This window comes from Callorhinus ursinus, unplaced genomic scaffold (assembly GCF_003265705.2).
Source record: "Callorhinus ursinus isolate GAN/ISIS: 27379988/994484 unplaced genomic scaffold, GSC_fseal_2.0 scaffold30, whole genome shotgun sequence".
NCBI classification, from domain to species: Eukaryota; Metazoa; Chordata; class Mammalia; order Carnivora; family Otariidae; genus Callorhinus; species Callorhinus ursinus.
The window spans coordinates 8,649,389-8,673,775 of NW_027397092.1; the positions used below are offsets into that span (position 1 = coordinate 8,649,389).

Consider the following 24,387-nt stretch of genomic DNA (forward strand, 5'->3'; position numbering starts at 1 on the left):
ATAAGCTTAAAATAGTAACTTATTATGAAATACTAGTATCTTTGAGATCTAATTATATATGGTTTTATTTTACTACATATACTCCTTCACCACTACATCCTGAATTGGTGGGCTATTAGCTAGTTAGCATCTTTTTGGTAAGGCAAGATAGAAGTTCCTCATAATAAGCAGATGAGTTCCATTTTACTATTAACTAATTATTTTGTGCCAAATAGCAGAAATAAAATGAAATTTAAATGACTGCATAATGTTCCACCAGTATTATCCAGACTCCTTCAGGTAAACTTTCTAACTGTTGAAGAAGTTACATATTGTTTTGAAGAAAACAGGTAAATAAAGTGAAAATAAATGAACCGAAAAGGCTCATACATTTTAGACCTAAAAATAGTATGGTGAGATTAAATCCTCAGAGAATTTAGCTTGAAAAGGTTTCATCCTATTGAGGAAAAAATTGCTTTTTTCTCCCAACGGACTCAATTTTACAGTAACTTACCAAGTTTTAGAAAAACAGATCAAAGGCTTGGGGGCCTTCTGCTCGGTCTACCCATAAAAGACTAACTGCCCCGCCACCCCCCCCCCCCCCACAACACAAACGGAACAACCCACACAAAACAACTGCTTTCACACACTGGAGAATGGGCAGCCCAGGACCATCATCCCTGACAGGGCAGAAACAAATGAGGCCCTAACAGGAACTTGAGAGGACTTCCTGGAGGCACTTTCTAGACTCTAGCTCAGAGAAGGGACCCAGCAGACCCTCACAATCTGGCTGAGTTGAGGCAAGAGACAGACTGAAGAGGATGAAGCGAGTCAAGCTGGTGAGGAGAGGAGGGAGACGCGGCGAGAGTGAGCACCTGAGACCTGCAGAGTAGTCTGCTCCAGTCTGAGGTGAAACCCCGATGGCTGGGCACTTTACCACTGGAAAGCTCTAAGATGAAGCATTCCCAGAGCTCATACAGGTCTGAGAGGTGTGTGCATTCCTACCTGAGGGGAGAGACCCTGTGACAAACCAGGCATCTACATACTGCTACGGAGCCCAGGGCTACGGGATGTTCTCAACTCACCCCAGCCAAACTTTAAAGGATCAAACTCATCCCAAGTAACTTCACATCATAATGAGATCCAGCAACTGACAATGTAAACTTCACAATTTCTGGTATCTTAACAAAAAATTACCCGTCATGCTAAGAAGGAGAAAAATGTAACCTATAACCAGGTGAAAAAACAACAGAAAGAGACCTCAAAATGATACAGATGTTGGAACTAGTAGATAACATATTATAAATATAGTGCAGATACTGAAAAGGAAAACATGAACATGAGGAAAACTGGAGTATGTTAAAAAAAAAAAAAGGGGGGGGAAGGACCAAAAGGACCTTTCAAAGATGAAAAGTGCAGTATATGAAATGAAAAATTATGTTCAAATGGATTCATGGCAAATTAGACCCTTCAGAAGACAAGACAGGTGAACCTGAAGTCACAGCAATAAAAAATACCCAAAATGAAGCACTGAGAAGGAAAAAAAAAAACTTAAATAATTCACTTCTTACTGGGACAATATCAAGCAGTCTAAGCTACACATACATTGCAATCCAAGCACAAGAGGAGAAAGACACAGGAAAAAATTTTAAGCAATAAAAACCCAAACTGTTTCAAACGTGATGAAACCCTATAATCAAGAAGCTCAAAGTCTCCAAGCAGGGTGAACACACGCACACAGACACACACAGACACACACACAGAAGCACAAGGCCCATCAAAATCATAATGCTGAAAACCAGTGGTAAAGAAAAAAATCTTAAAAGCAGTTCAGAGAAAAAAAGAGACATTACAGATAGAGGGCCAAGGTAAAAAGGCCAGCAAATTTTCTATCAGAAACAACACAAATCAAAATGCAAATGAAACAACTTTCAAGATTAAAACAAAAAATTGTCAACCGAGAATTCTATACCCAGTGAAAATATATTTATTTCAAAATGAGGGAGAGATAAACACCTCTTCACATAAGAGCTGACAGCATTTATTGCCATCAGACCCATACTCAAAGAAATGTATTTGGGTAATAAAAAAGGACTACTGCTTCAGAGTTTTACTTCTTTAAAAACTAACTCTGTAAAGCAAAAATACATTTTAGGGCAATACATGTAAAAGCAAAATCTATGATGGTAACAACACAAAGACATATGCTGGACACGTACTATTGTAAACTTCTTACGCTACGCAGGAAGTGGTAGAATAGCACTTGGAAGCATATTATGATAAATTAAAGCTACATATTTTAAACCTTAAAGCAACCACCAAAAAAAAAAAAAAGGGCAGTAAAACAGAGGTACAGCTAATAAGATAATAGTAAAAATAAAATGGGATCATTAAAAAAGTCATAAATCCAAAAAATGGAAAAAACAGACAAAAAAAAACAAAAAAACAAAGATGGAACAAATGGAAAACCAGAGTAGATTTAAACCCAAACACACACACAAAAAAAACAAAAAACCCCAACCATGTCAATAATTACCCATTAAATGTAAATGGTTGAAATCAGAGAAGAAAAGAAAGTAACTTTCAAGAATATTCTAGTCCGCACCCTGCTCCTGTCTCTTGGTCAAGTGTAGCAAACCATCTTCTCATTGGTTGTCTCCTCCCATCTATAGATACATCATTAACCACTAATATGAAAGTTAAATTTCAATACTTGAAACAAGTCTAATTTTCAGGGTTTTTGTTTTACTCAATAACTTGAGTGTAAATAAGTAAATATTGAACTTTTGCTTTCTGGAGTAAGATCAGATGGTCTCATTTTATTTTTAAAGATGTCATTTATTCCAGAATTAAATTCTTAAAAAGAGCTTATAAGTTTTTGATGCTTTTTTATTAACTAACAAATTATAACATTTATATATACTTAGATGTCTTGTTTTCTTTTTTCATACAGAAGTAGGCTTTTTTCCTAGAATATTCATTTTTCAAAAGAATAATACATTTGCAGGGTTCAAAATGGAAAAAGCACCAAACTTTTCCTTAAGAGAAAGGCCTTCCTCCTACTCCTGACTGATTCATCCACTTTATCCAAGCCAATATAACCACTATACTTTGATATTCCACAGATTTTCTTTATGCATGTACAAGATACTATCATTAATATTTTTCCTTTCCACCTTTGATTTCTATAGAAGTTATTACCTTTTTCTTCACAAGCGATTCTCTCTCTCGGTCTCTTTTCTTCCATTCCTCTGCCAGAGCCTGCATATGAGCCAATTCCTTCTGCTTTAGCTACAAGAGGAAGACAAAAAAGTCACAGAAAACACATCAGTATTTCCAACACACCAATCAGTTGTTCGGTGGTAAAGAATTAATACTGTTCACCCATAGGTATCTTTCAGGAATTCCCTTTTATTCCTAAACCGAACAAAGAGAAGGCCTGAGGCAAGGAACGCCCATAAGAGAATAAAGTTAACGTAAGACCTGTTCTCTAACTCTCTCGATTCCAGACAGATAATTCCAGGCTCCAGGAGGGTATGCTACATGAGGGCCTGAAATTAAAAGAAATGTTCAAGTTTTCAGTCTCTGACTTCTAACCTTCAGTCCTAATTCTGCCCCAGAGTCGTGGAGAAAGTTTAGGGGAATCCTTCTTGCATGGCTTCTGCCCAGCTGTCATTTAACGAGTATTTTTATATTGTTTTTCTGTAAGAGTAAAGCATTCTTGATATTCAGAGGAACTGGGTAGGGTACCCATGGAAGAGAGAGAGAAAAGCCTTACGGAGAAGAAAGAAATGTAGTCAGTAGACAAAGTAACCTGATTTTCAAAAATGTCTTCTTGCATCTCTTTCCACATTTCTAGCTCCAGGGCTGCTTTGTACTCTAAGGTTTCTCGAGGCTCTGTCTGGACTTCTGAAGGACAGGGTGCTGGAGGAACGGAAGATGGCTTCTGTTGCACAGCAGATAAACCCTGAGACATGAACGAAAACAAACTGAAACCAGTACGCTCACACATGTAGCACATGAGATCCACTGTGAAGAGTCAGGTTTCACTCTCAGTGATACTGACCTGAGATGAATCAGAGACAAGAATCTCACGCATTTTTACTAGTCCATAATCTTCTAGAGTTACTGTATAAGAAAGATCCATTATCCTGTTGTTTGACCTGCAGGTGAAATCAGAAATATCTTAAAATTCATGGAAACCCTTCTATTATTTTTCATTTCCCCAAAGCTCTAGCAGTGACTAGGTCACATTTCTTGTACCTGACACTCTTGCTACTCCAACTGCAGTTAAGTTCTACAGGCTTCAAGACCTTCTACATACAGGATCCTATTGAGCATAAACACTCTAATTAGTCCATACCCACATTTACTAAAAGAAATGACCCCTAACACTGCAGATGTGGAGAAATGTTAAATCTTAATGCCCATAGGTAATTACTGCTAAACTTTCATTTCCTTCTTCTCCTCTGTTTTATGTACGTGCAGAGGGACATGCACTCATGCATGTTACGATCAAACCATTTTGTCCCTTTTTCTCCATTTCCATCTGGAGCATTTTTCTGATGCAGCCAGGGGCCCCAAGAATGGTATTTTAAAAGAATTTTCAGCTCAGCAGGATATCTGATGTAGAATGTGTGTGTTAATGCCTGTAAAATATCCTAATGAATTTATATGGTAAAATTAAGAAAAAAAAACAATTTCCCTACTCTTGATTATATATAGATTATTCTAAATTCTTATTCCACTTTTTTCCTGGTCGAAGCACTTGTACATAAATCTTTTACGGGATGTGAGTGATGCTTCAGGATAATTCCTGGAAATTGGTTAATTATATATAATTTTTATTATAACGAGGATTTCTCTACCAGAGAACTACAAAGGAGCATTTACTAAAATGTTAGAGGAAAATACAATCTTGGCTACAAGAAATGTAGCTTTGTCTAAATCAAATCTATTCCATAAATCCTTGGTCAAACACAACTTCAGTGAACGGAACCCACACAAGCAAACGCTTAATAATCAATTTTTACATTTTCTTCTAATCTCACAGCTTTTAGAAGACACTAATGAAGCAAAATGAAGCACTATCTTACCTAGGTCTCCTAAAACTTTTCTGTCTGCAGAGCAGGGCAATAAAAGTTAATATTCATAATCCATAGATTTAAAATAACTAGTAATGATCTGATTATTTTCATGATATTCTACTTATGTGACCAAACAATGGTATTTTTTTTTTTTTAAGATCTTACTTATTTGACAGAATGAGAGAGAGAGAGAGAGAGAGAGAGCACAAGCAGGGGGGAAGGGCACAGGCAGAGGGAGAAGCAGGCTCCCCGCTGAGCAGGAAGCCCAACTCGGGGCACCATCCCAGGACCCCGAGGTCATGACCTGAGCAGGTTAAGCAGACGCTTAACCGACGGAGCCACCCAGGGGCCCCAAGAATGGTATTTTAAAAGAATTTTCAGCTCAGCAGGATATCTGATACTGTAAAACACCTGTTCCCAGATCCTCCAAGTGAGTCAAAGTTTTACTCAACTCCTCATTGTCTGCAAGTGGCTAGAGGTGGGCAAGAGCAAGGGAAGGGATTTCAGTACGACTTTTAGATCTCAGCTTTTCACTGAGCTGGATTTCTCTCTACATTTTAATTACACTTCAAAAATCAAGGCATGTGATTTATAATGTTAAAGTTTATTTAAACTTCTGTTGCTAAATTTAAAAAAAGATCACTCAAAAGATGTCTTTTGTGTAAGACATACGAACTTCAGTTTTTCACTGTGGCATTAATAAATCCCAGGGCAGAAAAACAATACTCTTTTTAAAGTGCCAAACATTTGTAACTTTCTCAGAAATCAGATTTGAAGCAAAAGTTAAAACATTTGTCAAGTAGAACAACAGTCATTCCCAATGCAAGACAACGTAACGATACATTATAAATCTGACCTTGACTTACTAAAAAAAAAAAAAAAGCCAGAATTTACAATTGTCAGGCTTAAGAGGGGGAGGGAAATACTTAAGACCTAAGTGTTAACAGTATCATGGGTACAGTGGTACCTGAAAGCTAAAGAAGGCTAAAGAGCAAGTGAGAACATAGCCCCCATCGGTCAAAGAAGAAAGAGGAGAACAAAGACAGGAGAGTACAAGGCTGTAACCAGCTACTGAGAAGAAACAGCCAGTGAAGACCAGTTCTGGGCAATGCATTACCCCTGTGCGGTTATGAAAGGCACACATGCACTGTAAGTTTGACGCCAACACTGTTCACCACCGGAACCTAAAAAGCGAGTTTTTTCCGAAGACAAGACGTTAGAAAGCTGGATTCTGGCGATTCCCAGAAGTAAATCTTTACTCATTTTATCCTTGTGCCATAATTCAACCAGCAATGGAATCCTGAGGAAAAGAGAAACCAGTGTTCATCTCTGTGAGCTCGGAACTGGGTCCCTAACATCTTTGAGGTCCCTAAATGTATTCAAAGATGGCTTGTTACCTGGATCACAAAGGCTCAGCTCCACAGGTAACAAACAGAAAATACTATTACATTTTCTACACCTCTTTCTGTGCAATAAAGAAAACCCTTCAAATACTATTCTTTTTTATTCTTCCTTCTTCCCTTTAAATTAATATACAAATTTGAATTGTGATACCCTGAGAAAGTAAAAAGACATTTCAGATTTCAGTTTTCTTCACAAATCCAATTCAGACAGCTGGATTAACACCTCCATTTTATTTGTCATAGATGACAAATCAGAAAAAGCAAGTAATACACTACAGTCAACTGGTGAATCAAGAATAAAAACTAAACAGCTTGCTCGTATTTACCTTCACATATTATGAAAAAACAAGACTACTTTCCAAAGTTTCTTTACTCATAGATTGTACTAACACAGGTCTAAGACCATCCAAAGCAAGACAAGATACGAAAATCTACAAAGAGCCTCCATTACCACATAAAACTTGATAGCGGAAGGACAAACATCACAGACATTCTTAGTACCTTTGTTTCTAGGTCTTCAAATGCACTGACTGCTAGGAATCTACAACTCCAGGAGTCCCCTTCGTTAGCAAGATATAAATTTTCAAGAGTGACTTAATATCATACACACCGTACATATATTACCTTAAGAAGGTATCTTGCAGCTGATGAGGCAGAGTTGCAAAATCAAATGCACAGTAAGACTGCGGAAGAAAAACTTCCATGTTTTTGCGAACTTCTACAGGAGGATTAGTCATAATAGGAGCCGCACTACCAAAGAATGGATAGGAGTACCTAGAATTTAAGGAAAACAAAGTCCTATGATACAGTTGACAGGTAAGACTTCTAGTCTGTGTTGTTTTTTTTTAAATATAGTATGAATTTAATGAAACACAATTTTTAAAATTGGTAAATGGTACAAATGCATAATGGCTTTAGTCCTAACACCAACTTTAAAATACCGCAAACACGGTCAGTGTTGATATAAAAATGAGAGCAATTCCAGAGAAAACACATGACGGGTATAGCACTGGTTCCCAAAGCTGCTTTACAAGTGATCCTAGAATGACCTTCTGGGGAAGAAGAATTCTGGTATTTTGAAGGCAATGACACCAAGTAAGGAAGAGATCATCACTTTGATACATTCTAAGTAAGAATAAGACTTAGGAATGACAGTGAGGCCACTAGAAAAAGATCAAGCCGCCACTGGTTTAGGATTTCTTTGAGGGCACGGGTCCCATCTTTTGCATCTGTGCCCTTCCAGCAACAAATAAGCAGTTTGGGGTACATAGTAAACTTTCAAGAAATACCTGTTGAATTTAATTTCAAAACTTATTTTCTTTATTCAATAACGTCTTGATGTTAATGGGCTAGAAAAACTCCTAGTCAGCGCCAAAAGGGTGTACTCATGGTATTCTGTCTTTGAGAATCAAGGATGAAAGCAGATGAATCAATGAGTAACAGCGCTCTTCCTGTCATCAAAGAAACCACACCGGATTCAATGGGAGGATGCCTGACTACTGCAGAACTTCACTTTGTATTTAAAGCCGAATATAAAGACAACGTAATGCTCACTTAAATTTCATTTTGTATCCTGTTATTCATTAGGAAAACTGGAGCTTAAAGCCTACTAGTGAAAACTGCTTTTCCTACAACAAGAATCCTGTGCATTCACTCAATTCCTATAAAATTACACAGCCACTGAAATCAGGTCATCTCACAAATCCCATTATGCAGTTGCCAACTACAGTTTCATGATAGTTCATGCGAGCCTGACACCATAAAACTGATCAAACTCAAAGTTAAACAGTGTTTTTAAAAATGCCATAAAATGACTCCAAGACAGAAGCAATGCCTCTTATCATCAAGTGAATTCTATGCAGTGTGTGTAAGTGAATCATTGCTGTACCCTCGGTTTACGATATTCTCCCCCTTTTCTTTGCCAGCTAGACTTCTGGCCTCCCTCCCATGTTGACTTCTTCCTCAATCTGTCTTCTTCACAAGGTTGAACTCTTTGTTTACATGGCCCATAAACCCCTAATACCAGGCACACTGCTGGATAATGTAGGCACTTCATGAGTCAACCAATGGCCCGTAGGACAAGAATGAACCACAAAACTACAAGGAGTGCCTGCTAAGTGGGCTGGTACAAGGCTTCCCCCTCACAGCTTCTAATTTTAGATCATCCCAGTATTTCTACACTCTGGCTAACAGCATCTCTAAGTAGCCTAAGATCACATTCTCTACTAGCAGTGGTAAAGAGATGTCAGTTAAAAAACAGAGGGAGAAAGACAAAAGGTAAAGAAGAAAGTAAGTAATAATTCTACTTCCAAAGCCATTTTAAGAGATGTTCTAGGAACTCTTTGAGAAAAGCTTTGTTTGTGAGAAAAAAGCCTTTTTTGGCCCTCAATTTTCAACTAACATTTTCATAATGATTCTCAGCCTCTAACAAGAGGTAAAAAGCAAAACTTAAGCTGTGACAGAAAGACTCCTGTTCTGTGAATTCACAATCAGACTCAGGGTTGGGTCCCTTTGATTCTGTCCCTTATTCACATCAAAGCCCAGAGGATTTTGGCAATAGCTTGATAAGAATCTAACAACTGAAAAATTGAGATACAAGGAGTTAATTTATGCATCTAAAGCAGGTATGCCTTAAATACCAGCAGGGAGCGCTGTGTAGTGGCTGACGTTCCTGCCATTGGCAATCCCAAATGACAGAAAGATTTTTGTATTTTAACCACATAAGGAGCAACAACTTTATTAGAAATGCTAATGCTTGCTCCAAAGAAATTTATAAGGAAAAACTAAATACTCCAAACTAAAACACATTATTTTATTACATTTAATATACATTTCAGCCAAAAGTTGATGAAAATGTATTACTGTTAAAAACAAGCTAGTGTGGGCGCCTGGGTGGCTCAGTTGGTTGAGCGACTGCCTTCGGCTCAGGTCATGATCCTGGAGTCCCGGGATCGAGTCCCACATCGGGCTCCCTGCTCAGCGGGGGTTCTGCTTCTCCCGCTTCCCCTCTTCCCTCTCATGCTCTCATTCTCTCTCTCTCAAATAAATAAATAAAATCTTTAAAAAATAAATAAATAAAAATTAAAAAAAAACAAGCTAGTGAGTAAAGCCATTTAACTGGCTGAAATATATATGTATTTCAATTTTTTATATGGGACAGGGTGAACACATTCCACTTGCAGTTCATTAAGTATGGTTCTTACGGTCTCAGTTACCAAGGGTAGGTATTAGGACACAACTCCCCCATTATAATGAAGTCTTAGAGAAAAGTCAGATACCACACCTCCCTTATTTTGACCTAGGATACCTTTTCTAGAAACAACGCCTTTTCAGTTCAAGAGTCACTTTGTTTTTTTTGTTTGTTTTGTTTTTACAAAGGAGGATGAATAAATTGTCATCAATACCTACAGTTAGTATTAGCTCTCCTACCACCAATGCTGCCCTGGTTTAAATTCAAAGTCATGAGGATAGAGCCTGGCCCCATTTTCCATTCAGGGGTTTAACAACTGTTTGAACCTCTTTGGTGATAATTCTCCCTCTGCAATTTCCAAAGAGAGGAAAGGCATGTGCTCTTCAAAAAATAGTACTTGGAGACAAAATCGGATCACACCTTAATATACAGTTGATTGGAAAACCAACTTCCAAATCATGGATACTCCTTAAGTCTATTGAAAAGCAAAAATGATGTGATGTCGCTGGCACAGCAATCTTCTGTCCGGAGGCTGTTTCTGAAGCGTGGGATGCGGGCACTGGCTGGACTGCCGAGGCAGGTGCAGAAGAACTGATGGCTAGAATGAACATAAAAATTCCAAAGAAAAAATGCCACTTGGTAACAGTTTCTCTTAAGTTATTTATATCACTTACAGACATCTCATTTACATTAAGCATGGCACTTTCCTTAAAAAAAAAAAAAAAAAAACTCTCATTTACCTTCAAGCAAGGAACAGTGAGTGATCACTTGCTTTCATAAACATATGAACTGAGCCATCAACTTCAAGGGACTTACCCAAAATGATGTAGGCTTTCATTCCCGTTTTAGAGCTGTGTGAAAAAGAGCTTACTCTTCACACAGACTGCAAAACCTAAAAGCATACACTAGCATCGCTGTGATGTGTGCCATCAGCCTGGCAGGCACCAACTTCTTTCCAAGAGGCAGCTACACGTAACTGAGTATTTGAAGGGTTATCCTCAGATTTAGAGCAGATAAGAATTACATCACTTTTTAAGAAGTAGTTTTGGCTATTTTAGGCACATATGACACAGTCTAACAAAAAGAGCTATCTAGTTCAATCCTATTACAGACCAGAGATGTTTAGCAAGTAGTCCAAGTCCTCCAGCTACTCAGTGACCAAGTGATCACTTGCATCTTAACTTCTGACTCCTAATCCACCACTATTCTAATTACTTACACTAGGAAATGTAACTGCAGATCCTTATGCAGCAATGAAAAAAGTTTGTAAAACCAGATAAAATCATTCTCAGTCTCTCCCTTAACTGTAAGATCAAAAATGAGTCTAATGATTATTATAGTAGGCAGTAGCTCTTCTAAAATTTCAATGAATTCACAATATTTAAGTGTTTACTGGCTAAAAATATGTTCAAAAGACCTATTTGCTGTAATTTCTTCTCAATAAGCTACTGTTTCTAAAGTAAGAGTAATTGAAAAATTCTCTTACCTTTTACCAAGTTCTATGATGAAGTTATAGACTCAATTTAAATTTAATTCAATTTAAACTGAATTTTTTTATATCACTATACATTTTGGCTCTTAAAAAAAAAAAGGCTCACAATTTACTTATAAACTGTGAAAACTCTCTTAATCATTAATTCGATGGCTACAAAATGTACACCTAAAAAATCTGTAAAAAGAACATCTTACCCTTTGGATTTGGTTTTGTGTCCTTATCATATTGCAAGCTTTCCACTTCACTTCCTGTTACATCATCTTTTGTGGAAGGTGATGGGTTTTGAGGTGGAACAGGGGACACGCTTGGTGACTTTGGCCCAGTGAGTGTCTTCTCTTTTATAGGAGTTAAAACTCGCTTCTTTGAATGCTGTAGCTCATGTTCGTTCTGGGTCTTTAATTCAATTAAAGACTAAAAACAATTTTTAAATAAAGTATAATTTGCAAAGCACTTTCCTTCATAATTAAGCAAAAAACGTGATGTTGTTTTTTTAAAAAAATAAAAGCTTCCTTTCCCAGTTTGGATATTCCTAGTCTATTTTTCTTCATAATTTGCAAATTTTCTTATAGCATCTAGGACCAGAAAAAGGAAGATGAACAGGAAGGAAATATGATATCCAGAGCTGAGTATCAAAATGCATCCTAACTTGTAAGAAGGTATATTTGATATAACAAGTCAGGCCAGGTGTCCCTGGGAATGGTTATTACCAGGGAAATAAACACAATGGAGGCCTGTTACTAAAACAAAAACATATCTAACATGATTTTCTTCCTCTCCTTTGTTCAACTTTCTTCTAAAAATATATATGTATATGCATATACTTAAACTCTCACTTCGGTTTTTCCAGCTTTAATCCATAACCTACATAAAGATCAGTTCTTCAAAATAACAGTACATTAAAGTTGATTCTGGGGCTACGTACAATCAAAAAACGTATATACATCCAAACGAATACCCATCTCTGTTGCCTAAAGAGACTATGAGGACCACAAAGCACCAATGAACCAAGAATTTTTGTCTTAGCTCAAGCAGGGTCAACCGAAACAATTACCATTAATGCAGATTCCCAGAAACTAGGTCCAACAACATTCTCATTCACAGGGATTCCTTTTCTGGCAGTGACTGACCATGAGTTGGGGGCGGGGGGGAAGAGTTCCTACTACAGGAGAAGACTGTATGGGGGCACCTGGGAATCCACTTGAGATTCTCTCCTTCTGCCCCCTCCTCTCTAAAAATAAATGCATCTTTAAAAAAAGGGTAGGGGGCGTGGTGTTCACCACCACTGGGTGGCTCAGTTGGTTAAGTGTCTACCTTCAGCTCAAGTCATGCTCTCCCTGCTCAGTGGGGAGTCTGCATTTTGCTCTCCCTCTGCCCCTCCCCCTGCTCGTGCTCTCTCTTCTCTCCCTCTCAAACAAATAAAATCTTTAAAAAAAAAAAAAAAAGACAAGACTGTATGCAAAGGCTCTGTATAAACACTTAATAAAGTATAGCTGGGAAGCCACAGTACTTTTCAGAAAGGAAGTATCATGTAATGTAGGCCACTAATTAATATTTCTTACGCAAGGTAACTCTTTTGAAGTTCAACTTTTATGAGTAGTCCCAAGTGACACCGCAGAAGCTGAAGGAGGGGATGGACGGTCACTACTTGCCTGGGCGTCTATGCCTTCTCTCTGCAGAGCCACAGACACACCAACAGTGGGGGCCAGCTCCACAGGAATAGGTGGAAGCTTTTGTTTGGCTCGGTTTGGAGGGTCGAGAATAAAAGCACCCTCAACTGTGACGGGGCGCTGGTTGATTTCTGTACTCCCCTTTTTCAGTAGTCCAGTTAAGGGTACTTCTGTACTTCCAAGTGACTGGTCTCCACAGCAAAGATGGATCTAATGTGAAAGAGAAAATCCGAATAGGCTTAATAGTCTCTCCTGTCTCCTAAACACATGAACTTAACAGAAAGGAGCGCCAATAGTTGAGCATCCGACTCTTGGTTTTGGCTCAGGTCATGATCTCAGGGCTGTGGGATCAAGCCCTGCGTCGGGCTCCACACTCACGCTCAGCATGGAGTCTGTTTGAGTAAAAGATTAACCATCTTATACTTGATGGTTAAAATTGTTGATAAGGCACAAAATTTACTCAATAATAAAGAACTCATAGTAATATATAATATGTAATATATATAATTATATATAAATATATATAAAATATATATAATATGTAATACATATAATATATATGTTATAATAATATATATAAAAATAATAAGAACTCAATAATAAAGCCATTCTCTTTCACTTTTTCTCTCAATACTGTATACTCATACATTATCACCCTTCTCTCTTTCAGGAGCTATGGTTACTTTAATATTTTACCATGCTGTTTCACCAGTTGTATCATGAATACGTGAATGTAAACAGAAAACTAATACTTCAAGCATTTTTTTCTATTTCCATTTCAACATTAATTTAAAGTTTTTTTTTTTTTTAAGATTTTATTTATTTGACAGAGAGAGACACAGCGAGAGAGGGAACACAGGCAGGGGGAGTGGGAGAGGGAGAAGCAGGCTTCCCGCTGAGCAGGGAAGCCCGATGTGGGGCTCGATCCCAGGACGCTGGGATCATGACCCGAGCAGAAGGCAGACGCTCAACTGAATGAGCTACCCAGGCGCCCCAATTTAAACACAGTTCTAGGGACGCCTGGGTGGCTCAGTCATTAGGCGTCTGCCTTCGGCTCAGGTCGTGATCCCAGGGTCCTGGGATCGAGCCCCGCATCGGGCTCCCTGCTCAGCGGGGAGCCTGCTTCTCCCTCTCCTACTCTCTCTGCTTGTGTTCCCTCTCTCGCTGTGTTTCTGTCAAATGAATAAATAAAATCTTTAAAAAAAATAAACAGTTCTAAAACAAAACAAAAAAAGTTAGTGGATCCAGCCTCTAAAGACCCTGAAATAATTTTGTTTTATTCACCCGTAAAACATCTTTAGTGTTTCTTTCTCTTTTCTTGCTTTTCAGATTTTATATATAAAACAGTGTTCACCAGTACAAGGTAAAACAGAATACCTCTCGGGTGGACTGTACTGTTTATCACTGACATCTAATCAAAACTTCAACATTACCCCCTTCTGAAACTACAAAAAAGGGGGAGGGCACCTGGGTGGCTCAGTCACAGTTAAGCATCTGCCTTGGTTCAGTTCATCATCCCAGGATCTGGGGATCAAGCCCTGTGTAGGGCTCCCTCTCCTTCTCCCTCTGCTTGCCACTCCCCCTGCTTGTGCTCTCTAATAAATAAAATCTTTAAGAAAAAAAAAAAAAAGCACAGGAAAAAAATGGCTGTTCAGGTTATGTGCTAAAAACCTTTTTTTTTTTTTTTACCTTACTCTAGGATTTTACCTTACTGTACGGGCAAACATGGCATTCAAATTCACGATAAGCAATCACAACAAGCAATCACAACATGAGGGGGTTAGGAAAGATGGCGGAGGAGTAAGGGACCCTATTTCAACCGGTCCCCGGAATTGAGCTGGATATCTACCAGACCACTGAGCACCCACGAAACCAGCCTGAGATGTAAGATCTGGATCTCTACAAACAGAATATCGCAGGCGGTTGGTTTTGAGGTATGAAGCTGGGAGCCGTGATTCTGTGGAAGATAAACGGCAGCGGGAGGGTGCCTGGCCGTGGGGATCCTACACTGCCAGTGAGTGACAGCCTCGCCCGCTGGGGACAGGGCACAGACTCGCAGACCGGTAGCAGCGGGACAGGAGCGGGCGGAAACCCGGAGCGGCAGGGTCATACGTGTGATCTGGGGGCGACTGGCGATTTTAGAAGGACAAAGAGCAGAGACCTGCCCTAACCTGGAGGTGAGGACTGGGAGCACTGCAGAGGGGTGCACAACCCAGGCTGCTGCAGTTTATAGCAGCACAGACAGAAACAGAGACGGTATGGCCTGGAGAGCTCACTGAAGAACAGACTGCGGTCTCTCTGCTCTGAGGCAGAGGGTTGGAAACGGTCTCTTCTGCTCTTACTCGCGGAACAGATGCAGAAGGCCAACAGGGAAAGCTGCCAGAGAACAAAAGCCCCAAAAACTGATTCTCGCGGAGCCCATCTCCCGCCACAGGGGGGCAGGGCAGCTCCGCCCAAACAGGGTTGCCTGAGTAACAGCATGGCAGACCCCTCCCCCAGAAGACAGGCTGGGAAAACAAGAGGCCAGCAACCCTAAGGTCCCAAGAAAACAGGTGCATCTTGCTTGGGTTCTTGTCAATAATTTGGACTCTATACATTCCCTCAAACACCCATCAACAGAATGACTAGGAGGAGGAACCCCCAAAATAGAAAAGACTCCGAGATTATGACTTATGCTGCAGATTTACAAATGGATGCAGATCTAACCAAGACGTCGGAGATGGAATTCAGGGTAGCAATTGTGAAGACAATGGCTAGAATGGAGAAATCAATTAATCGCAACATAGAGTCTCTAAGGGCAGAAATGAAAGCTGAATTGGCAGAACTTAAAAATGCTATCAATGAAGATCCAATCCAATCTAGATAATCTAACAGCTAGGGTAAGTGAGGCAGAAGAACGAATAAGCGACCTGAAAGACAATATAATAGATAAAAAGGGAAAAGAGGAGGCCAGGGAAAAACAACTCAGACTCCATGAAAATAGAATCAGAGAAATAAGTGACACCATGAAGCGTTCCAATGTCAGAATAATTGGAATCCCCCAGGGGGTGGAGAGAGAGCGAGGACTAGAAGATGTATTTGAGCAAATCGTAGCTGAGAACTTCCCTAATCTGGGGAATGAAACAAATATTTGCGTCCTAGAGGCAGAGAGGACCTCTCCCAAGATCAAGGAAAACAGGCCAACACCCTGGCATGTAATAGTAAAACTTGCAAATCTTAGAACCAAGGAAACCATGTTAAGGGCAGTTAGGGGGAAGAGATTCCTTACGTACAGAGGGAGGGACATCAGAATAACATCAGACCTATCCACAGAGACCTGGCAAGCCAGAAGGGCCTGGCAAGACATATTCAGGGTACTAAATGAGAAGAATATGCAGCCAAGAATACTTTATCCGGCAAGGCTGTCCTTTAGAATGGATGGAGAGATGCAGAGCTTCCACGACCGGCAGAAACAAAGAATATGTGACCACTAAGCCGGCCCGGCAAGAAATATTAAGGGGGGCTCTATAAAAGGAGAAAGACCCCAAGAGTGATGATATACAACAGAAATTTACAGGGACAATCTATAAAAACAACGTCTTCACAGGCAACATGATGACAATTAATTCATATCTTTCAATAATCACTCACAACGTGAATGGCCTAAATGCTCCCATAAAACGGCACAGGGTTGCAGATTGGATAAAAAGACAGGACCCATCCATATGCTGTCTACAAGAGACTCATTGTGAACCTAAAGATACATCCAGACTGAACGTGAAGGGATGGAGATCCATCTTCCATGCCAGTGGACCTCAAAAGAAAGCTGGGGTAGTAATTCTTATATCAGACAAATTAGGTTTTAAACTAAAGTCTGTAATTAGAGACACAGAAGGACACTATATCATTCTTAAAGGGTCTATTCAAAAAGAAGATCTAACAATTGTAAATATCTATGCCCCCAACACAGGAGCAGCCATCTACATAAGCCAACTGTTAACCAAAATAGAGTCATATTGATAACAATACGTTAATTATAGGAGACCAATACTCCACTCTCAGCAATGGACAGATCATCTAAGCAGAAAATCAACAAAGAAACAAGAGCTTTGAATGATACACTGAGGACCAGAGGGACCTCAGATATTTACAGAACATTCCACCCTAAAACAACAGAATACTCATTCTTCTCGAGCGCACATGGAACTTTCTCCAGAGTAGACCACATACTGGGTCACAAATCAGGTCTCAACCCATACCAAAAGATTGAGATTATTCCCTGCATATTCTCAGACCACAATGCTTTAAAACTGGAACTCAATCACAAGAAAAAATTTGACAGAAATTCAAACACTTGGAAGCTAAAGACCACTCTGCTCAAGAATCTTTGGATCAACCAGGAAATCAAAGAAGAACTTAAACAATTCATGGAAATCAATGAGAATGAAAACACATCGGTCCAAAACCTATGGGATACTGCAAAGGCGGTCCTAAGGGGGAAATACACAGCCATCCAAGCCTCACTCAAAAAATAGAAAAATCCCGAATTCACCAACTCTACACTAAAGAACTAGAGAAAAAGCAACAAACGATGCCTAAGCCACGCATTAGAAGAGAATTAAAATTAGAGCAGAAATCAATGAATTAGAAACCAGAAACACAGTAGATCAGATCAATGAAACTAGAAGTTGGTTCTTTGAAAGAATTAATAAGATCGATAAACCACTGGCCAGACTTATCCAAAAGAAAAGAGAAAGGACCCAAATTAATAAAATTATGAATGAAAGGGGAGAGATCACGACAAACACCAAGGAAATAGAAACAATTATTAGAAATTATTATCAACAACTATATGCCAATAAACTGAGCAATCTGGATGAAATGAAGCCTTCCTGGAAACCTATAAGCTGCCAAGACTGAAACAGGAAGAAACCGACAACCTGAATAGGCCAATAACCAGTAACGAGATTGAAGCAGTGATCAAAAACCTCCCAAAAAACAAGAGTCCAGGGCCTGATGGATTCCCTGGGGAATTCTACCAAACATTCAAAGAAGAAATAATACCTATTCTACTGAAGCTGTTTCAAAAAATAGAAAGAGAAGGAAAACTTCCAAACTCATTCTATGAGGCCAGCATTACCTTGCTCTCCAAACCAGGCAGAGACCCCATCAAAAAGGAGAATTTCAGACTGATATCCCTAATGAATATGGATTCCAAAATCCTCTCTAATACGATCCAACAATACATTAAAAGGATCATCCACCACGACCAAGTGGGATTTATCCCCGGGATGCAAGGTGGTTCAACATTCGCAAATCAATCAACGTGATAGAACACATTAATAAGAGGAGGGAGAAGAACCAAATGGTCCTCTCAATTGATGCAGAAAAAGCATCTGACAAAATACAACATCCTTTCCTGATTAAAACTCTGTTCAGAGTATAGGGATAGAGGGAACATTCCTCAAGTTCATAAAATCCATCTATGAAAAACCCACAGCAAATACCATCCTCAATGGGGGAAAAGCTGAGAGCCTTTCCCTTAAGATCAAGAACACGTCAAGGATGCCCACTCTTGCCACTATTCAACATAGTACTAGAAGTCCTAGCAACAGCAATCAGACAACAAAAAGAAATAAAAGGTATTCAAATTGGCAAAGAAAAAGTCAAACTCTCTCTTTTCACAGACGACATGATACTTTATGTGGAAAAGCCAAAAGACTCCACCCCCAAATTACTAGAACTCATACAGCAATTCAGTAATATGGCAGGATACAAAATCAATGCACAGAAATCAGGTGCTTTCTTATACACTAACAATGCAACTGTAGAAAGAGAAATTACAGAAACGATTCCATTTACAATAGCAACAAAAACCATAAGATACCTCGGAATAAACCTAACCGAAGAGGCAAAGGATCTATACTCTAGGAACGACAGAACACTCATGAAAGAAACTGAAGAAGACACAAAGAGATGGAAAAATATTCCATGCTCATGGATCGGAGGAATAGACATTGTTAAAATGTCTATGCTACCCAGAGCAATCTATACCTTCAATGCCATCCCAATCAAAATTCCAATGACATTTTTCAAAGTGCTGGAACAAACGATCCAAAAATTTGTATGGAATCAGAAAACACCCCGAATCGCCAAGGAAATGCTGAAAAAGAAAAACAAAGCTGGGGGCATCACGTTGCCTGATTGATTTCAAGCTGTATTACAAAACTGGGATCAAGCCCTGCATCGGGCTCCCTGCTCAGCGGGAAGCCTGCTTCTCCCTCTCCCACTCACCCTGCTTGTGTTCCCTCTCTCACTGTGCCTCTGTCAATTAAATAAAATCTTTAAAAAAAACCCAAAAAACTGTGATCACCAAGACAGCATGGTACTGGCACAAAAACAGACTTATAGACCAATGGAACAGAAGAGAACCCAGATATGGACCCTCAACTCTATGGTCAAATAATCTTTGACAAAGCAGGAAAAAACATGCAATGGAAAAAAGACAGTCTCTTCAATAAATAGTGCTGGGAAAATTGGACAGCCACATGCAGAAGAATGAAACTCGACCATTCTCTAACACCATTTACAAAGATAAACTCAAAGTGTATGAAAGACCTCAGTGTGAGACAGGAATCCATCAAAATCCTAGAGAACATAGGTAGTAACTTCTTTGACATCGCCCACAGCAACTTCTTTCAAGATACATCTATAAAAGCTAGTGAAACAAAAGCAAAAATGAACTTTTGGGACTTCAAGACAAAAAGCTTCTGCACAGCAAAGGAAACAGTCAACAAAACAAAGAGGCAACCCACAGAATGGGAGAAGATATTTGCAAATGACACTACAGACAAAGGGCTGGTATCCAAGATCTATAAAGAACTTCTCAAACTCAACACCCAAAAAACAAATAATCAAGTCAAAAAGTGGGCAGAAGATATGAAAAGACACTTCTCTGAAGAAGACAAACAAATGGCTAACAGACACATGAAAAAATGTTCCTCATCATTAGCCATCAGGGAAATTCAAATCAAAACCACACTGAGATACCACCTTACACCAGTTAGAATGGCAAAAATGGACAGGGAAAGAAACAACAAATGTTGGAGAGGTTGTGGAGAAAGGGGAACCCTCTTACACTGCTGGTGGGAATGCAAGTTGGTACAGCCACTTTGGAAAACAGTGTGGAGGTTCCTCAAAAATGTAAAAATAGAGTTAATCTATGATTAACAGCATTTGCACTCCTGGGTATTTACCCCAAAGACACAGATGTAGTGAAAAGAAGGGCCATATGCACCCCAATGTTCATAGCAGCAATAGCCCAACTGTGGAAAGAGCTGAGATGTCCTTCAACAGATGAATGGATAAAGATGTGGTCCATATATACAATGGAGTATTACTCAGCCATCAGAAAGGATGAATACCCACCTTTTACATCCACATGGATGGGACTGGAGGAGATTATGCTAAGTGAAATGAGTCAAGCAGGGAAAGTCAATTATCATATGGTTTCACTTATTTGTGGAACATAAGGAATAGCTTGGAGGACATTAGGAGAAGGAAGGGAAAAGTGAGGGGGAGGGCATCGGAGGGGGAGACGAACCATGAGAGACTCTGGACTCTGAGAAACAAACTGAGGGTTCTAGAGGGGAGGGGGTGGGGGGAGGGGTCAGCCCGGTGATGGGTATTAAGGAGGGCACGTTCTGCGTGGAGCACTGGGTGTTGTACGAAAACAATGGATCGTGGATCACCACATCAAAAACTAATGATGTTTGTATGGTGACTAACATAATAATATTTTTTAAAAAAAGCAATCACAAAATGAAACTATTTTAGTTCTAATGTCGGCAATGAAATGTCACTTAGTTTTAATGTTATTAGGTATGATGTTGTTGGTGTGCTGAAGAGAAAGGATTTTTAGGACTTAAATGTCCACGAGAATTAAACTAAGAAAGAAATCATTACTTCAGTAAAGATTGGTATGTCAGAGATAGAAAAAAATTCCAAGAGGTTTAGAGAAAGCTAAAAACTATGTGAAAAGATGAAATGCAGCAAAAAAAAGCAGTTCATCATTTTATAGAGTATTTCGCTATTTAGTCTCTTGGGTTTATCAGAACCACCTCCAAAATTTAGTTCTACTATAATTTCTTTTTTAAAATTTATTTATTTGAGAGAGAGAGTACAGGGCACGGGTAGGGGAGGAGGAGCAGCAGGAGGAGAGAGAACGTCAAGCCAACTCCCTGCTGAGTGCGGAGGCCCGCCCCTGCGTCGATGATCCACGACCCCGCGATCATGCCCTGAGCTGAAATCAAGAGGCAAATGCTTAACCAACTGAGCCACCCAGGTACCCCCTACTTCTACTATAATTTCTTCATGCCCCTTCCCACCTCCCACCCAACTTTGCAAGCAAAATCTCATGACTGATCGCGTTAAACAAATGACGACCTAATCCTTTATTTCACTATCCCATTTCCGTCTGATTAAAAGCAACTGTAATAAAAAATAAAACAGTCATTCTCACCAGGTTAAGTACTTTCAAGGAGAGTCCAATAAAAAATTACTTTACAAAAGTACTCAATTCAAGGGCAGGCTTTAGGAAGTTATTTCTTTGCTTTTAATAGCAATAAGGTATATAAATTCTGAAATCCATCATGTGATCTGTGTGTGTATAACTACTATGCCCACTAATTAATGATGAAATTTTCCCTGAGCCCACAGCTTTAGATTCCAGGTGCATTTTTTTACTATAAAGCCTGACAACTGATACACCTCTTTTCATAATAACTAGGTAAAGAAGAAGATCTCCTAAAAGTCTGAAGTAACAGTTATGCTAGGTCTTTACAAGTCAGGATAATTCCTAAACAATTAAAAGATGTGGCAGAAAGATGCTCTTCACTACTGAAATAAAAGTTTACGTACCTCTCTGAAGCTTAAAAAAAAAATTCATCTCTAATAAAAAAAAATATTTTTTCTGCAATACTTACCTGTAGTTTAGACTGAAGAGCCAGGTAAACACGAAGAATTTCTATGCTGCTACGTATTCGAACAGACGCTCTCTCTGGCTCAAAGTTTGGGTTGATTAAATCATTGAAGGGTTCATTTGTAACATCGTTTCCCAGCAAAGAATAGTAAAAGAAAAACTCAGGCTGTCTTTCTGGAAGTTTCATAGTACATGGAATTAACTAAACATTTAAGGAAAAAGAAAAGAGTATTAATGTGTAAGCCACTCTACATACTTATGCATGCCTGACGAATTGCAAGATATTTGCTAAAATGCTGAATTTTTTATTTCTAAGTCTTAAAATTATTCACTCAAAATTTCTAAATCTCTGAAAAATTACAACCGAATGACTGGTTTAATTTTTCAAGGTTTACCTCAGAAAAGCCCAGAGATTACCATTATTTTTAGAGATTTCTGTTGTTTTCAAGTTTACTTTTCATTCGACTGATCCATGAACAAGTACATGCAAGTTCTTCTGGAAGAAACTGGTCAAGTATTTTAAACTGAGCTTTATTTCCATATACCTTATTTCATCTTATTCTTACCCTGCCACCCTCTTCACAAGAGGAGGGTTTTAAACAACCGTAATCCAAGCTATTCAATATAACACCTTAGTCCAGGCCTTTGAGAAAAAGGCTTTCTAGCCACTCTGTCAAAACCAGGAAACCTATAAACGAAAGCTGCAAAAGGGTATTTCCTTTAATAGGAGTGTTATTTTTCAAAGCTCATAGTTTCATGGCCACATATGGCAAAGACACAGATTCTTGGCCCATAAAATATCTAATAGACTCTAAGCGTTCACTAGCACGTTGTTAAACAGTTGTTGTATTCATCAATATGAGATGGTCTAAGTATATTGTAGTTATCACACAAGAGGGCTGCTCAATAATGATATCCTGACAGGGCCGTTATCTGAGACACAGTGTCAGGCCAAGCAGAGTTACAGTACAGCTTGTGGAGTTCGGGGAAATAAAAGAATTAAGCACTTAGAATAAAACAGCCCCATGTTCAGTATACAGTGAATATCCAACAGTCATTTATTTTGCGTAAAGACAGTGTTTCATATAAAGTATATCTTTATATGTGAAGTAAATGTTTACTCTAACCCCATACATTAAGCTGTGTTTCAGTAGGTCTCAATCAAGTAATTTATCTAGAGAGAGCCAGCACTTATACACCTACAGTTGTTAAGAGCAGATTCTGGAGTAAGCCCCAACCCTGGTTCCATCAACGGCTTACTGTGAAGCTTTGGACAAATTACTATATCGCTCTGTACCTCCATTTCTTTTAGGGTTCTTAGAAAGATGGAAAGAGAGAATACATGTTCAATTGTACAACTCCACCACCCAGCACGGTCAGCTGTTATATGAATGGGAAAATTTCTGCCTGAGGCAAAAGTATAGTATCCTTACCAGGGATTATTTCTGAGTTTAATTAGATAAGACCTTTTTCCTTTGGTTTCTTCCATAATGAGAACGCAATAAAAATTTTAAGAATTAAGGTGGCCCTGAAATATTTCATAGTATATTTAATTTTAATTCCCACCAAGAAAAGATTCTTTTCAAAATCCTTTAACATCTTTGTATTTGGAAGGTATTTTTTTTTAACCCTCCACATTCAATATTTAAGAAAAGGAGCAATGCAAGATTATCACCATCCAGTCTTCCTTCTCCTAGCTCATTCCTCCATTCTACAACATGATAGCATTATGTCCTAAGTCACTGATGTGCATCTGAAAAGGTATTTTTTTCTTAGCTTTATTTGTTGCTTGATGCTTTCTCACATTACCTTTCACTAGCTTGAGGAGAAAACTAAATGGCTAATTTACAAAACCCTTGGCTTGTCTATAAATAATGAAAAAAGCAAACAAATATTAAACAATATCAAAAGATGAACAGACTATTGGCTCAATTTTTTGTGTTTTTTAGTTACTGTAAAATACACCTAACAGAAAATGTACCATTTTAACCATTAAAAAGTGTGTGCGCCTCAGTAACACTGAATACATTCACAAGGCCGTGCATGCACTGGTCACCACATCTGGCTCCAGAACACTCTCATCATGCCCAGAACTAACACCGCAACCATGAAGCAGCCTCCATTCCCCACTTCCTCCAGCCCCAGGAAACCACAAATCTGCTCTGGCTCTCTATGGATTCACCTATGCTAGTGTATTTCATATAAATGCAATCACACATCATGTGGCCTTGTGTGTCTGGCTTCTTTCACTTGGCGTGCGTTCAACGTCTGCCCACACTACACACCTGTCAGTACCGCATTCCGTTACAGTCGCGTAATATTCCATTGTACGGCTATGCGTTTGGTTTATCCATTCATCCACTGACGGACAGTTGGGTTGTTTCCACCGTTTGGAGACTGAATACTGCTATGTACATTCCTGTACACGTTTTTACTTGAATGCCTGTTTTCAGTTCTTTTGATTCACACCTAGCATTGACATTGCTGGGTTCCATGGTAATTCCGTTTACTCTTTAGAGAGACCTATTTGGCTTCCTTTTTAGCTGAGAGAGCCAACAGCCAGTTATCAATCCGGTTTTTGAGTTTTTAAAAATTAAACTGAGTGAC

At 39.0% G+C, this 24,387-nt stretch overlaps 1 protein-coding gene across 7 annotated transcripts in view; it reads right to left on the reverse strand.

The window, feature by feature from the left end:
* CEP120 (centrosomal protein 120) overlaps positions 1-24,387 on the reverse strand; it is a 69,616-nt gene that overhangs the window by 30,872 nt on the left and 14,357 nt on the right. For 5 of the 7 annotated variants that reach the window (XM_025860906.2, XM_073878588.1, XM_025860905.2 and 2 more), the window contains 9 exons: positions 21,785-21,982; positions 12,804-13,031; positions 11,349-11,565; positions 10,080-10,257; positions 7,094-7,243; positions 6,184-6,366; positions 4,046-4,142; positions 3,794-3,946; positions 3,181-3,270 (listed from right to left, as the gene is read on the reverse strand). In XM_025860906.2, coding sequence (XP_025716691.1) covers positions 3,181-3,270; positions 3,794-3,946; positions 4,046-4,142; positions 6,184-6,366; positions 7,094-7,243; positions 10,080-10,257; positions 11,349-11,565; positions 12,804-13,031; positions 21,785-21,982 — 1,494 coding nt within the window. The remainder of the gene's footprint in view (positions 1-3,180; positions 3,271-3,793; positions 3,947-4,045; positions 4,143-6,183; positions 6,367-7,093; positions 7,244-10,079; positions 10,258-11,348; positions 11,566-12,803; positions 13,032-21,784; positions 21,983-24,387) is intronic. The other 2 variants (XM_073878589.1, XM_073878590.1) reach the window with 2 other exon arrangements.